The sequence below is a fragment of the Carassius gibelio genome, chromosome A24, assembly GCF_023724105.1.
Source record: "Carassius gibelio isolate Cgi1373 ecotype wild population from Czech Republic chromosome A24, carGib1.2-hapl.c, whole genome shotgun sequence".
Lineage (NCBI taxonomy): Eukaryota > Metazoa > Chordata > Actinopteri > Cypriniformes > Cyprinidae > Carassius > Carassius gibelio.
This window is the reverse complement of record NC_068394.1, coordinates 11436164-11453823: the sequence shown is the minus strand read 5'-3', so window position 1 is coordinate 11453823 and position 17660 is coordinate 11436164. Positions and strand designations below refer to the sequence as shown.

Genomic DNA, 17660 nt, shown 5'->3' with positions numbered 1-17660 from the left:
GCAAATATATACAGTTTTAGTACATATCACATAGAGACACCTTTGCTGATGCTGCTCTTATGAATATAATAAAACTAAAGACTTTTTGGAGTTATGAAGGATGCAGTACTACTCTATAGGTACTCAAGATTAACAGGATATTGAGTGAAAACGAGTATTTCACCCCCCCTTTAAAGTTATCTCGCTACAAAAGTGTTTTGAACGCACTTGATTGTGACACATAAAATTTGAACTTCCCTGAAAGACTTGAACATATTACAAGCATTTGACCCTTCTTTGACATAATGTTGACTGAGCACTACATTTATGTACAGTATGTGTATTCTTACGAGACTTGCTTCCTCACAAAGTTCACTGCTCTCTTGGCAGGCACATTTCCAAGGCTGAAGAAGTATAAATCTCCTCTAGGTTGTTATGGATAAATACTGTAAGCTTCAAAAGATTATAGTCTAAGCCTGGGTTTACAAACCGAGGCTGCACACAAGCAACTAGGGGAATATGGAAGTATTCTGTGCATGCATTCACATATAAACACACACACATTTCCATTGATGACAGTTGAGGCAAGAAATGCTATATAATACTGCTTTCCTCTTAGTCATATTATGCCATCTTAGGATACTGAGGACATTTTTTACAAAGGTCATGGTTTCAGTGTGGGAGGATTTACAGCTTCCATATTGTCCACTCACAGTGCTTTATAGCAGTGAAAAAAATCTGCAGGATTTATGTTGGGTGTGCAAATTATGTATATCATGCCATCATGACAATGTGTCGGTGTGTGTGTGCGTGTACGTGTGTATGGCAAGTGTGGCAAGGTGGCAATACTTTTCCTCTGCATTTATTTTGTATGAAGTTAATTCAAACTCTTGATTTTCAGTTTTGATAAACGGGTCCTATTGTTTCATTACCTTAGCAGTTCTCAATTCCAGTCCTCATGCCCCACTGTTCTGCACATGTTTCTCTTATAGCTTCAGATGTTTGTTCTATTCAAACATAAGTGCCCTGCAAAGTGGACATCACAGGATATTCCACCATGATTCCGTATGAACTTATATGTTCCATTCAAAGTGCATTAAAGTGTGCAAGACGTGAATTTAAATTGTATTTATTTACCGAGGTATATGATGTCACACATTGCATGTGACGTTGCACAACGCAAATTCGTGAATAAATGTTATGAAATGCAGTAAACTTCAACAGATGTCCCCTGCTCAGGGAGTAGGGAGCAATAAACACTGTGTAGGGACCATTTAAATCGAAACACTGTTCGTGCATGGAGCTCACTTCTAATGAGCTGATTATCTGAATCAGGTGTGTTAACAAAGAGAGACATGCAAAATATGCAGAGCTGTGGGACTGGAATTGAGAACAGCTGCATTACCTGATGCATTTGGGATAATGAATCAAGAATCATTCTGGGAGTACTAAGTTCAACTGATCAAGACTTTACTAATTATCTTGTTTTAGCTTTAATCTTAGTGTCACATCCCTGGACTGTATTTGTTGTGTTTTTCCTCCCCATGTGCTCCATGACCCAGTTTCTCCCATCTAATTAGTTATTCTGTTCAACCTGTGTTCCTCACAATTCCCTCGTTATCCTCTGTATTTAAGCCCCAGGATTCAGTCTGTGTTTGTTGGGTCTACCAGTTGTGTACGTGTGTCTTCCTTCCCTTCCTAGTGTGGATTTACCCTGTGTGTTGGATTTAATAAATTGCAGTTTTGTTTATCCAAGTCTCCTTCGTTCCTTCTGGCAGTGTATCATGACAGTATGTTCTTTAGCAGAGGTTACCAATTAGCAGTCCACAGTCCAGAATCATTGATCGTAAAATAATACAATTATAAACAGTGATTTTTATGTCTTCATACTGAGAAACCGAACGTCTGAAGCAGCGTATACGTTTAAACATGTGTCACTATGTTTTTATACAGAATCCTAATACAGGAAATGGTGAATCAAATCGCTGTGATTTTTCAGTTAGTGGCTGCGTAATGTTGTGGCACTTTGGAAAACTTGTTAATATTAACTGTAAGTGACAACACATTGACCGTTCCAAGATGGTGAATCTGTCGAATGTGGAATCTATGTATACATATCTCTGGCCATGCACCATATTAACCCCTGACACAGTTTTAGTTATTTGTGGTCATTTGATTGTAAAGATTCTTCTTTATTAGATAATTATTCTTGATTATCTTTTAACCTTTACTGTTTGTTTTTGGGCTTTTGTTATCAAAGTCTATTTGTATTTTTAAAGGCTGTATCTGAGATAGCAAATGCAATCAGGCAACTTATCCACTCCACAGATGTTTTAGTGGAAATATGCTGAATTGGCACACAAAAGAAAGCCTATAACCTTTTTACATATTCACTTTCATTCCATATCTCCTACAGTATCTCCCATTTACAGATATAAGTGTCTTATCCTCCACTCTTTATGCTGATAGATGCCTAAGATAACCTTTACATGGATCCTGTATTACACAAAACTGTGGCTGACAACTGATCCCATGGGGTCTGCTGGACCTTGTGGGTTAAGTGATGCCACATCTAAATCATAAATCAGTCCGGCAACCAGCTCTCTTGATCTGAAGGTCAATGTTTCATTAACTTCCTGCCATTCTAAATTTGCCATCCATATCTAACCACAAATACAGTAGTCGTTGCTTTGGCAGTGCTCCTATATCTTCACACACATACAGTGCACACATGCACATACCTTTTCTTTATTGCTTATGCCTTATTGATTCATGAAATGGTAATATTCTAACTGACCTGCAGTGTTCATAAATCTTGGCTGTGTTTGGAAGCAGCCACATTCTCTCTGATGTTGATTGACAGCCTGTTGCCCCTGGTTTACTCGTGAATAAGTGTCAGATCTCTCTGGCAAAGGGGAATTGAATGGACAGAAGCCTTTTCTCAACTCTACAGTAGCCCATCCGCAGGGAGAGCGGCTTTCCTACGGTTCACGCGCTTATGTTGTGGGTGGGGAAACAGTGTCGATGCTTCTCTTTCAGGTGATTATCAGATGAAGAATAGAGAGGATGACACACAAGCACAATCAGATAACACCCCTCCACTCAAGCAGCTGTTCGTTCCCCCCCTCGCTGAAAGAAAGGATCCACATCTTCTGTGGAAACTAAAATAGAGGGTGGCAGCTACCTTTGATTAAACTGTAAGCAGGAGAGTAACAGTTGGTTTCTACAACAAACCAAGAATGCGATTTATTTCCACACTGGTGTTTTAGCTGATCACTATACTACTGCAAATAAATTGTCTTTGAATTTCAGAGGATAAGAATGCTTGGACAGAGTTGAAAACTCTGCTTTCATTCACACAGGCTGTGTTGTGATGACTACTGCTCCAATTCATGATTCGTTCACACAAAGGCTTACAAGATGTGTATTAATTTAGAAAATGTTTGAATATTTGTCTTAATTTTGTTCTTTCTTGTCAACTAAAATGTTATTGTTGTGGACTAAATGTAGATGCAATTTTCAATTGAAATTAATTAATGAATATGACATTACAAAATATCTATAAAGCACACTTTACAATGACTAATAAACTGTGTAAACGTTGGGTTTACAGGAGTTGATTAAATGCTCTCAAAGACTGTTTCCATACAAAGATGGTTCACTCATACTTTTGTGATTGGGAGAATGTGCAACGCACAATATGGCCTTCGTATTTTTTCATACTTTTTCCATACTGATACTGTTTTTATGAACCAGTAGCCAATCTCCTTTTCACTGAGTGTTGTTAAATGGAACAGTCTATAATATGGAGGATTGATTTAGTCGCCTAGCAACTGTGACGCTGCAGTTGATGAGTGGCAGTAACTTTTGAACTGGAGATTTTTAAACCTAAACATATCTCTACATTTGCATCTTGGTAAGATATACTGTGAGATAAGATGATTTTATAATACAGTATAAAGAACAACTAATTTTCCAATGTGGTTCTGTTTACATAGGTCAAGTTACCTGAACTGACTCTCGAAATTCAGTTGTTAATCCTAAAACATGTGTAACTGATGTGACACTTTAGATTTTGCACTATGACGCTATGTTCTGCTGTGTGAATATAGCCACAAAGTGAGAATGTAGAAGGGCAGAGCCCAGATCCTGTTTCCATACCATTCCCTTCTGTGATCAATCATTTTATCTTTTTTCTGCCAATGAATCTCTTTTCTCTCTTTTGTTACCCTACCCTAGTTCTGTAATGTAATCTTTCTCATTCATACTTTTTTCATCCTACATTAAATGAGTGCAACTGCTGGTTCAAGGTCTGATCTGAATTCTCAGTGTAGATGTTGAGCAGCATGTGCAATGTGTGAAATGTTAAACAAAGATGGGTTGCACATAACCTTTAAAATAAATTTGCATGCTAACTAGCCATACCTTGACCCTTTGACCCCAAACAAATAAGCAACACTGGCACCAAGACTGGCTAATCACAACAGAGATCATTTATAAAGAAGTCTTAAAAGTACTGTATGATATAATGGTCGTGCAACTAAATTGCAATTGTTTTTGCTGTAAGAAACCTTGGCTAACATTATAAAGGACATGTTATGCTACAACAGTGTAGGATTAATATCTTGCTTCATATCAAACAGTCACATACTGCCAGGAACCACGTGTCTGTGTCCCAAAATTGGAGTGAATATGTCATAATAGTGATGGGTGTCCTCTGCGATCACACACACACAGTGACCCACATACTGTAAGTGCTCAAAGCCGTTTACACTAGATCAATCCACAAATCAATCAGTCTCTTGGTTGTCTCTGAACAGGTTTAGACTGGTGTGTGTGTGTGTGTGTGTTAGGGCTGTCAAAATTGCTCAAAAATGACGTTCGAATATTCCCTCTAAAAAAAAACACGAAAATTCTAACTATTCGAACATCTGGTTGCGCATGTTGTCAATGACGCGCATTACGTCAATAACAGGACAAAATAATACAAAGAGACATAACTACTTGCATAGGTAGTCTATTTAAGTTTAATCATATTTGACAATGTATTACCTACACAAAAGCAAGGAAATCAACTAATGTCCAAGACTGCAGACCTCACGCTCTCTCACCGTCACGCTCTCTGCGCATAACGGTTTAAATGAACAAACACATTTTGAGTGCTGATCAAGAGTTTTGTGCAAGCAATTTAATGTCGCGACTGTTGTCCCAAATATAGCAGGCTTCATTCAGTGATTGAAACAAATATTATTAATATTAATTGAAGTTTTACAGCATATAGAACTGACATTGAATGATGCGAGCGAGCGGTGCTGTGGTAAACATGGAACTTTTCCTTGACATGAAATGATAAATAATCCAACCTCGGTTCCATTGCTTGACAGAACTCCCTGAAGCCTGCCCCATCCACGATACTGATCAGTCTCATGTCCTTACAAGTGAATTAAATGTATTTATCCGTTATGGACTCTTGTCGTGTTGCAGACAAAGAGCTTGTGGCGGGCGATGCAAAGTAACGTTAAGTGTCAAGACGTGACTGTTTAGCTGGAGTTCCACACATTATGCCATGCTCATTTGGGTGCACATTTTTGAGATGTGACCTCATGTTGCTAGTGGTCGAATGGTATGCTAACTGTTTCTTAAATAGCTTGCATACAACTTTATCTCGCGGGTCAACAATTTTACCTCACTTTCTCTGCTGCGGTCAAGTTGGGCTCTGCACTTGCTGCCATCTTCCATGAAGACGCGTCAACTTTCAGCAGTGATGCTGTGCCAGACAGTGCAGCTTCTGTGACCTGTCCCTGAACCCTCAGGCGCGCTAGCGTGCCCACTCGCAAAGCAGACAGCAACGCCTCTACTACCGAGGGCGTTTTTTTTTTCCAATATTTTTTTTTATTCGAATATTAATTTTCACCTTCGAAATTTGTTTTTTTTAAAACTATTCGAATATATATTCGAAATTAGAATATTCGTTGACAGCCCTAGTGTGTGTGTGTGTGTGTGTGTGTGCGCACGCGTACTCTTGTTTTTGTGACATATCAGGACACAACTGTGTATAATGACATGGGTATGACACAGTTATTACAAGGAGAGGGTGACTTATGAGGACATAACCCATGTCCCCATTTTTCAAAACACTTATAAATCATACAGAATGAGTTTTTTTGAGAAAGTAAAAATGCACAAAGTTTCCTGTGAGGTTTAGGGTTAGGGTTGGTGGAGGGCCATAGAATATACAGTTTCTACAGTATAAAAACCATTACGCCTATGGGATGTCCCCACATGTGTGTGTGTGTGTGTGTGTGTGTGTGTGTGTGTCTTTTCTAATGAGATTCGGTTCTGTAAATGCCATTGTCTCTGTCCATGTATGAATATCAGAGTGAATGGGGGAATCACAGCGCGAAATATCACCATACTAAATATAAGCCAATCTAATCATAGAGGGGTGAGAGTAATTAAACTGCTCATCTATTAGTTCTGTGTAGCACAATGCTGCTTCTGATAGAATATGTTCATTTATGTTATGATGAAGAGTAGGGCTGTATTGAAGCATGAGACATAGAAATTGTGTTGGCAGACAGGAAACCCACATGCTGTTCACTGAATGGGGTTATTGCACCAAAAATGTCTTCTTTTTTTTTCTTTCTTTTTTTTTAATCAGTTTTAAAGCGACCAGCATAGACTGATTGTCAAAATGAAAGACTGTTGTGAGTTAATCTTAATGAATAGTATTGTTGTTGTTGTTTTTAAGATTTAAATAGGTTATAAACTGTAGTTTATAATTTACTATGTTAGGAGAGATAATTTATTTCATTAAAAATAAATTTAAATAGACATTATAACTTAATCAGATAGGAACTGAAAGCTTATTGCATCTGAATTGTGCTGAATTTAATCAGAAAATCTGAACTAACAACGAGTCCTAGTATATTTTGTATTGTTTTTCAGACCTGTGTCTGTGAAATAATCAGTATTTCCCTAACACCCTTAAAAACGGCACTTAAAAACAAAATGTGTGATTGGTTGCGTTATGTGTCAGTCAATCTCTTCCTGTCCAAGTGCGCAGTTTTTGATCAGAATAAGCTGCAGTGAGGACCATATTTTTAAAGTTTGGCTAGATTCAACTGTATTGTTGGATACAATAATATCAATAATATCATTAGGTATTCTGCTCTTAGCCGCTATTGTTGGATTGAGTCTGGTATTTGCAATGAATGTGGAAAGTGTTGAGAGCAATTGGTTACTGAGGAGATTTTCACTGAAAGTACTGTTACATTGTGCTTCACAGCAGGTTTATGTCTAAATGTTGCAAGTTAAGGAGAACAGTTATGATTTATACCATTTTTTTTTTTATTTATTTTTTTTATGTAAGTACGAACACAACGGGGGTATAAATGTGTACTGTTAAATAGATGACTTTATCTGTTTGGTATGATGACACTGATGTCCTAAATAACCTCTGTAATCCCATTTATCCAGGTGTTAACAACCACCTTTTTCCGGAAATATTAAAGCTTTTAAAAAATCATGAGTAGGGTTCTACTGATGTATTTTATGTTGTAGAATAAAACAATATCTTGAGCCACTGACCTTATTTCAAGCATTTAACCAAAAACCCATTTACAACACCCATTGATTTTAGGACAATACATTTTTAAATGCTTAAATGCTTACTTGTTTCTGGGTTTTAGATCTAATTCCTGTTGCATTCTTTTGCTAAGACTCACACTTCAGTCCAGTAGGTGCCGATAATGAACCTAATATTAGTCTGTGAACCCCAAAAATGGAAAAGATGACTGTATTGTTAAAGGTTATTCATGGTTTAGGTTTAGAATAAGGATGTTCATTAGCGTTGGTAGAACCAATGACTGTGATGAAATAATACAAACAAACACTTTTCCTGCTTTCTTTGAAATCTTTCTGTCATCTCTTCTCCTCAAGCCCCTCCATTACAGACAGCTTGCCAAACATATCTAAATTTTTTCCACAAGCCACTACAGAGCAGTGAAATGAGAGAAACTGGAAGCTGTTGCTAAATGAGCAATTTAATCAGTTTTTTGAATCATTAATTCCTGTTCATGCAACTTTGAAAGAATGCACTTAAAACTGCAACCCTGCATCATTTTTGAAACATCAAGTGCGTCGATTGTATGTTGAACGGTTCAGCTGATCCAACACAGCATGATATTTATGGTTATTGGTTATCTAAATTAAGTCTGTTTTATATCCTATTTTTTTCAGATCCTGACTTTAAAGACATAGGAGTCCCCAAACCTCTTCCCTGTGGGTATTATTCATTCGTCTATAAGAATCCTCCATATGAGTACATCTAATGGCTTTTCATTTTTTGTAATTTGTCTTCTTATGTCGCCCCCGCTGCAGTTTGTGAATTTGAGATGGGAGGACCGGAAGGCATCATTGAATCACAGCAGATCACCAAAGACGGCAAAGCCTTGCAGACCGAGGCAGTGGACTGCAAGTGGTACATCCGTGCCCCTCCTCGCTCCAAGGTCAGTCCCACACAGTCAGCCCCCATCCCAATTTCTCCCACTCTGTCTCATATCACCCCAGTTGTTTCCCTATTGAGATTCTGTTGCCCTGCCTGCCACATTTCTGATATATGACAGCTTGTTTGTGCCTCAAGCTGTGCAGTTACTGCCTAACACGCTTCAGTGTTTGGCTTCCTTTTTTGCAGTCATTTGCATTATGCGGCCACTGCGAAAACATCTCGGGGCAGATTTGTATGTTGTTTAGGTAGATTTCTGTTGAGGATAAAAAATGTGCCAGCTTTTGGGTGTGTGATATATAGCAGAATGAGCTCTCACAGGAAGGAGTTCCTTTGTTTTTATGGTATGAGAATCAAAGAGAATGTGTCCATATGGAAAAGGTCAGGTGGTCCAGTTTATTTGGGGTCAGAGTTTTTGTGCTACTGTAACCGAAAAAATAAAAGAAGATCCTGCACTTGTTTCTCTTTTATTATGTTGTTTTTCATTCAGATACGAAAAAACAAATGCACCCTCATTAGGATAATTTATTTCATAACTGTCTGGAATACTGAACTCTGATTGGTCAGTTGCATAATTCTGCAGCCACATATTCTTGTATAATATTCTAAACTGTATAACTGAGCATTGTCCCAGGTAACTGATTATCTATACACACTATGTTCTAAAGTTTAGGGTTGAGGACTTCTAAATGTTTTAGAAAAACCTTTCTCACCAAGGCTGCAGTTATTTGATCAAAAATACAGTAAAAGCAACACTTTCAAAATTTAGTAATAATAATAAATAAATAAAATGAATGTTATTTGTAATGCACCTTTCTCATGCTAAAAGTACTAATACAGTAATACAGTATATTTTGTAATTTGGAATATTTTTTACATTTTCAGCACCCATTACTCAAATCTCATTCTAATATGCTTCTGAGCTAAATAAACATTTCTTAATATTGTTATTGTTCTTACCAACAGTTATGCTGCTTAATATTTTTGTGTAAACCTTCATAAATTTTTTTTCTCTGAGTTTATTGTGGCTTTGCTGAATAAAAATATGTCTTTCTTTCCTTCATTGTTTCTTTTTAATGTTCCCAGAATGTTACGTGGGAAAGAAGAAAGTATTTTAGCATCAAAAACTCGAAACACTTCAGCTGTAATAGATGGATTTGCTCAGCGTTATTAAGTTACCCATGGAAACGATTAGTAGCCATATGGCTAAACACAATAAATGGCCTCCATTTCCTGTATTCCTTTATACAGCGATATTGTTGACTGGAAAGGAAAAAGTCTGTATTATGCCATGGCTCTGTGATAACATTTGTGTTTAATGTGATTTATTGCTTCAGAAATTGATTTTTGTTCTATCTGATGTCCTTCCAGAGGCACAAATCAAAAGCATATGCCCTTGTCTTTTTTTACAGCGATTAGTTTCACACAGCTATTCAAGCATTTTTATCAGCCACCGGCACTGATCAAAGGAGAGTGGAGATTTCAGCTCTATGACTCATGAGTGCATTTGTGGGAATTTGTACACAATGCTTATTATGAATATTTTAACTTTTTCTCCTCGGTTACTTCAGTGAGTGTTGGTTGTTATATCAGTATTAATAAAGCAGACTGTGAGCATGGATAGTATGAAGGCCCGTTCACACCAAGAACGCTAACTATAAAGATTTACTATATTAGCGTCCACACCAGCAGATGATATCGTCTGTTTATTCCAAGTGCACGCTCGTCTGCCACTGTAAATTCTGAGCTCATTCTAGCAGGATTGATTGTCATTGGCTGTCACTGTTAATCAGCTGGAAAAAAAAATAGTTCTGAAAATGATTCCAATGATATCGTTTGGTTCTTAAGCATGGCAGGTTAGGTTCCGAAAAAAATATAAAGTAGCACATCTGTTCAAAATTGGTTCTCAAAAAACAGTTCCTATCATCAAATCCACTCATTAGAATGATTTCTAAAGGATTATGTAACTGAAGTAATGGCTGCTGAAAATTCATTTTACATCACAGGAATCAATTAGATTTTAAATTATATTGAAAAACATTATTTTAATCTGTAGTAATATCTTGCTTTTTTATCTTTAAATGCAAACTTTGTGAGCATAAGACTTGAAAAAAAATAAGCTTTTTGAAAGCTAGTTTTTATAATATAAACATAGTTTATATATTTTTACAAAAATGTTTTCAAACCTATATTTCAAGTTGAAATTTTAATATATTTTAATATATACTTTTTTAAACTATTAATTAAAAAATGGTAGGCCACACTTTTTTTAAAGTTCAATTCTTGCTAGACAGTATACTTAGGGTGCTTTCACATCTCTAGTTCGATTCATTTGGTCCGAACCAAGGGCAAACAATTATAAATTGTAGCATTTTTCAGCTTTTTTGGTTCCTTTTCACACCACACTGATTGCTTTGGTCCGTACCAGTTGAAACGAACCAAAATGCAGTCACATGACAACATCTACATCACTCATTGGCCATGACATATTTCCTAAACTGCTTTTCGATTGGTCAGAATTTACGTGCGGGAAATTTCCAACATAAGAGGAAAACCCAGCAAACAACACGGAGACAAAACAACTAAGTTACACGACAACACGACTGCGCGGGCTGGTTTTGTCCCTGGCCATAATCTAGTACATTGTTTGTATACAGCACAATATGCAAAAAATACATTTCTATAATGAAGCGCGGATGCGGCTTGAAAACAACGTTCTAATGCACTACAAACGGCGAGTGGGAATCGCTCGTAACTTCAAGCGGAGGCGTGCATTAATTCTTCATGGTTATTGTCATCTGACCAAATTTCTATGAGGCTCCGCACCTCCTCACTACTCCAAGTTTGTCCACGAGCTGCCATGCTAAAGTGCAAACTGTCAACAAACACTATCTCATCCCATAATGCACAACGCAGCTGACTACGGCTGGTGGTTTAGTCCAAAAATGATCAGTACTTTTTGCAGTTGGGTCTGTTTGAGGTCGGATCACATTCTCACCACAAACGAACCGCTCCAGAGTTCGTTTGAAAGCATACTGAGACCACCTCTTCAAGCAGGTCTCGGTACACTTGTTTGGTCTGCTTTTGGTGCGCACCCGAGTGTGATTGCTGCTTTCTCACCTGCCCAATCAAACCGCTCCAAAGGGGGAAACGAACTCTGATACGATTCAACCGAACTAAATGAGGCAGGTGTGAAAGCACCCTTACACGTGCTTCTGCACCTTGGTGTTTCAGAGATAACTCATTTAAACACCTCTGACTGGCTATTGCATTCATAAACGTGTGAGTGGTTATAATGCACATACATAGTGGTTATAATGTAAAAACATAGAAAATAAATATGATGGAACAAATACGTTTTCAAATAAGCCCCAATATTAATTAGATTAATTAGTCTTACTTGCCTAATAATAATAACCAATGTCTTGCTATTGTCATTGGCATCAACCACAGGCGATATCTCTGACTATCATCCATCCACAATGCTATCGTCTATCAGCACAACCCTAATACAAAGGTCAAATTATCTTAAGGGGGGGGGGGGGGTGAAATGCTATTTCATGCATACTGAGTTTTTTACACTGTTAAAGAGTTGGAGTCCCATGCTAAACATGAACAAAGTTTCAAAAATTAAGTTGTACGTTTGAAGGAGTATTTTTGGAACAAAAATACTCCTTCCGGTTTGTCCCAAGTTTCGGAAAGTTTTTTTCAAGTATGGCTCTGTGTGACGTTAGATGGAGTGGAATTTCCTTATATGGGTCCTAAGAGCACTTCTCCCGGAAGAGCGCGCGCTCCCGTAGACAGAGCAGAGACATTCACTGATCAGAGCGAGAGCGTCGCGAAATGTCACAAAAGAAGTGTGTTTTTGGTTGCCAGGGCAAGACAACCCTGCACAGATTACCAAAAAAAAAAAAAAAAAAACATTAAGGGACCAGTGGATGGAGTTTATTTTTACAGAGCATCAACAGAGTTGTGCAAGTGTTTTTGTTTGTTCCCTGCATTTCGAAGATGCTTGTTTTACAAACAAGGCCCAGTTTGACGCCGGATTTGCACATCGTTTATTTCTTAAGGATAATGCAGTCCCAACGAAAAAGGGTCACGATCGTGTGTTGGAACCGCAGGCGGTGAGCAAAACTGCTTCAAATATCTCTGTGTTGTTAACTTAGCTATCGTCGTGTAAGCACATCAAGTAAACAACATGCAATGTTGTCATCAAACTATACTTTCCACATGTACAGCTTAAAAAAAAAAAAAAAAAGACGACATAAAGTGAAACTTAGTCATTTTCCAAAACCGCTAAGCAAATATATACAGTTTCAATACATACCACATAGAGACGTCGTTGCTGATGCTGCTCTTGTTCAATTTCAGCCTCTGGATCTGATTCTGGATCATAAATAAACGGCTGAATCTGACTGTTAGCCATGGTTTGTTTTGGATGTTTCTTTCCTCACGGTAATGTCACAGCTTCCAAACGCTCTCAACACAAAAGCCTACTGGCCCTCGTGATTCTTTAGCTCCGCCCACACGTCACACCTCCAGCCGGTCGTGTTTTTCCGGGAAAAATCGGTACAGACTATCTTTCTCTTATGAATATAATTAAACTAAAGACTTTTTGGAGTTATGAAGGATGCAGTACTACTCTATAGGTACTCAAGATTAACAGGATATTGAGTGAAAACGAGCATTTCACCCCCCCTTTAAAGAATAATAAGACTCTTACTGACTTTGAAACATAGTATTGGGGATTTCTGTTTTTGAAATGTTAAGTGTAATATTCTCTGTTTCACTGAAATTATTTCCTGTAGCAGCTCTAAATCAGTGTTTTGTTTATCTGGCCCTGAAATCTCACAGGAATTGTTTGAAGCACAGATGGCGGGGAAAGCGTCATGCCTTCCTCTAGACACCAGCTATTGTTCCTTGTGGCTCTCCTTACCATATCTCTCACAGTCCTTCATATATCTCATCCAATTAAGTCCACAAGCGTATAACCTCCCAGATGTGTACATCTCAACTCGCAGTTTCTTATTTGTTTTTCTGTTTAATTGAAAAGAAAAGGGGGCATGATCTGTTACACCATCGTGTTTGCAACAATTTATCGAAATGAGAATTTCTGACCTGCATTAGTTCCCGTTTTTTGTTTTGTTTGTTTTTTTGTCTGCTCTGATGGGAACATCAGTGAATGTAGGTTACAAATAAGTCATTGCAGAGGGGGATGTGAACCTCAAATGCATCCCCATGCCCTGAAGAGACAGCAGTCCCCAACTGGCCAGAGGTTGACGTCTAGATGTCAGGCAATCCTGACTAATTTATTCCAGAGGAGTTGTAGAAAGGAAAAAACTTGAGTTATTGAGATACAGAGCAGAGATACAACTCTACTGGAGTAGGGTGTAGGGGTGCAGGAGTTTTGTAATTATAGTCATTTTCACATTTAACAAAACCCCACCAATTAATCTCAACAAATTAGAATACTTCATAAGACCAATAAAAAAAGAAAAAGAAAAAAAAAAATTAGTGAATTGTTGGCCTTCTGGAAAGTACGTTAATTTACTGAAGTGAAGTGAAGTGACATTCAGCCAAGTATGGTGACCCATACTCAGAATTTGTGCTCTGCATTTAACCCATCCGAAATGCACACACACAGAGCAGTGAACACACACACACACACTGTGAGCACACACCCGGAGCAGTGGGCAGCCATTAATGCTGCGGCGCCCGGGGAGCAGTTGGGGGTTTGATGCCTTGCCCAAGGGCACCTAAGTCATGGTATTGAAAGTGGAGAGAGAACTGTTCATGCACTCCCCCCACCCACAATTCCGTCCGGCCGGAGACTAGAACCCACAACCCTTCGATTGGGAGTCCAACCCTCTAACCATTAGGCCACGACTTCCCCTGTACATGTACTCAATACTTGGTAGGGGCTCCTTTTGCTTTAATTACTGCCTCAATTCGGCGTGGCATGGAGGTGATCAGTTTGTGGCACTGCCTGTCACAGCCCAGGTTTCTTTGACAGTGGCCTCCAGCTCATCTGCATTTTTTGGACTCTTGTTTCTCTTTTTCCTCTTGACAATAGCCCAAAGATTCTCTCTGGGGTTCAGGTCTGGTGAGTTTGCTGGCCAGTCAAGCACACCAACACCATGGCCATTTTACCAACTTCTGGTGCTCAGAGCCGTAGATCGCTGACAAGCTACGCCATATCGCGTTCATTTTCGCAGATGAATCGGCTTCGATAATGAACATGATATGGCGTAGCTTGTCAGCGATCTACGGCTCTGTCTATTAAATGCCACTCCAATTATAAGCAGGTGAAGTATATCACATGTGGTGTCTGATGAGTTATGTGGAAAATATTGGGTGGAAAATATAAAAATTAAGAGGAATAGCAAGCACCATTAATTTGAGTGCAATGATAAGACTGCCCAAGGATATCTGAAGACAGCTCAAATCTTTTGATCAAATATTAGATTTTTTCACTTTATATATTCCTCTACCTTAGGGTTTATAATGCAGTCTTAGTGACTGGCTACTCAGTTGTCAGTGGATGTACTTTCCAGATCAGTTTCTGGATTTTGCTCTCAGCTGCCCTAAGGTCTTTAGATTATTAGACGAGTCTGTCTTAATAACCGGTCGGGTTCCTTAATGCTTTTATATAATCAATTCTGTCTAATTACCGTCTCGCACATTTCTCATATTCCACCAAGTAAATTGTGACTAACAAGTTTTAACAAGCTGGCACATACTGATTCTCCTATCATTTCATGTGATTCTCTGAGGGAACTGGAAAGCCTCATACGGTATGTTTCATGTGTTTGGATGTGAGTGTGTAAGTGGGGTTTTATATACAGTGTGGGTATACATGACGCCCCCTGTTTTTGCTTATGATGAGAGATTGTACACACTACAGCAGTCCAGAAAGACGATGGTGTCACTAGTTCATTACTAGTGAAGTAATAATAGATAATAATACTATTATATTGAAGGTGTGAGCATATTGTAAGGTGGCAAAGACAAACCAACCAACATTGCTGAAATGAAACACGGACCAGTCCCCCTATAAAAGTGGAAATGTGCTGAATGAAATCTTATTAAAATGAGAAGATTTACTGAGCTGTTGAGTAAGACACAAGCCATTGCTCACTGGTTGAACTAGGTTGCTTCGTTTACTTGTCACAATGGAACACCAAGTGCTCAACTCCAACCGCTGAGAGGAGAACACTGTGTGCTGATATAAGTTTTGACTCTGTGTTACTTTGTTTATCATGGCTAGGGAAATTTATAGGAGAAGTACATTTACAACATTGTTGTCATTTACCCATATGTTATACCAACAAAAAAAAATGTATTTCACATGGTGTAAACAGGAGTCTGGATGAGGAGAGGTGTGAAGTAAGCTTGATCAGGGTTAGATTTAGTGAGAAGAGAACAGACGGTCCGTTCTAACACCTCTCTGGTTTTGAGAGAGCCAAAAAAAAGGAGCTGTTGTGACTGGATGTAGTTTTTTTTATATGCTTTGAGAGCTCATCGCTGCAACTTTTTGAAACCTTTCGATTCTATGTACGAGCCGAATTTTAAACGTAACCCTCTGTGTTTTTGTTATTGATCTATCTTTGCAATTATGATCAATGTGAGGCTTTTCTGACTCCAGAGATCTGTTGTTAAAGCTAACACAGTTTACCAGGTAATCTAACTGGGATGGGTGAATTGAAAACAAAGATTATTTCTATATATATAAGATTTCCAATGGGTGTAAAAGTCTGTTTCTTTCTTTTCTCTCTCTCTCTCTCTCTCTCTCAGATCTACTTGCGTATCCTAGACTACGAGATGCAGAACTCCAATGAGTGTAAACGTAATTTTGTGGCAGTGTACGACGGCAGCAGCTCGGTGGAAGACCTGAGGAATAAATTCTGCAGCACGGTGGCCAACGACATCATGCTGGTGTCCGCGCTGGGCGTGGTCCGCATGTGGGCCGACGAGGGCAGCCGAAAGAGCCGCTTCCGGATACTCTTCACTACTTTCCAAGAGCGTAAGTCATAACATACAGCTCTTCTATCCAACCCTCATGAGTGTTTACAATCTATTTATAATTTTGTTAGTCATTCAGGCAAAAGTACAAAGGCAGCACTGTAATATATAGCATTAAATTTGCATAAAATGTAATGTGATGAGATTTTTGCCCTCTGGAACAAATAATAGATTAATGAGACCATAGATTCCCTGCTAGAATTACCCAAAATGAATTATATCTCATGTTTAAGTACCATACAGACATTAGAGCTAGTGGCAATTCCAGAAGATCTGGCTGAAGCTCAGATTTCCAAAAACATTGAAGCAAATATTAAAAATAGACGTTATCTTTATTAACAAACCGCATATTTGAAGTCTAAACAAATACATTCTTGTCTAAAATGGACTTTAGAATCTACATTCCGTGACACAAAAACAGTATCATCTTTACATTTTAGTGGATTTGGGTGTCGCTTGCTGTGAGAAAATACGGGAAGTGGAGTGATACAAACGGTGAAAGGGTGTTCCTTCCTCAACCAATCAGATTTGAGAACCAGAAGGAACTGTTGTATAAACTGTTGTATATCCCCCCCTTTGGTTTTAGGTTGAAATAAGACATAGACATTTCTTGACAATTTTCATGAAGCCCATCTCACCTCACAGCAAGGTTGGGTTTACACCCTTGTGTACATGTTTGTACACAATTTGACAACCACTGACATCTTGCACTTCAGCACTTATTCTCTATTTTATGAACACTCAATTATTAAACACACTCTCTCACTCTCATTTTCACCAGCACATTCATACTTGACAGAACGCTAAACCGAGCAGGACCTGGAAAATGAAAACAGCTCATCCATGTGTCCATTATAGGTAAACGGGCAATCTATTTAGCTGGTCACATCCTCCAAGTAGTTTGAGCCACAATCACATTATACATTTTGGAAAACCATTTTAAATAGACCAATAAACAGTTTTTATGCAGGTTAGGAGCTGGCCAACTCACAAAGCCATGTTGGTAAAAGGAAAGTTTACCCAAAAATGACAATTCTGTCATCATTTACTCACACTCCAGTTTTTTTTTTTTTTTTCTGCAGAAAACAAAAGAAGATATTATGAAGAAAGTTGATAACATAACCATTTTGTTGAGTTTTACTGTAAGCATATC

The 17660-nt window shown here is 38.3% G+C and overlaps 1 protein-coding gene across 2 annotated transcripts in view; it reads left to right on the top strand.

Moving 5' to 3' along the window:
* The window catches only part of LOC127946531 (neuropilin and tolloid-like protein 1), a 99251-nt gene that overhangs the window by 61088 nt on the left and 20503 nt on the right, over positions 1–17660 (top strand). For both annotated transcript variants that reach the window (XM_052543162.1, XM_052543163.1), the window contains exons 5-7: positions 8221–8262; positions 8362–8489; positions 16280–16508. In XM_052543162.1, coding sequence (XP_052399122.1) covers positions 8221–8262; positions 8362–8489; positions 16280–16508 — 399 coding nt within the window. The remainder of the gene's footprint in view (positions 1–8220; positions 8263–8361; positions 8490–16279; positions 16509–17660) is intronic.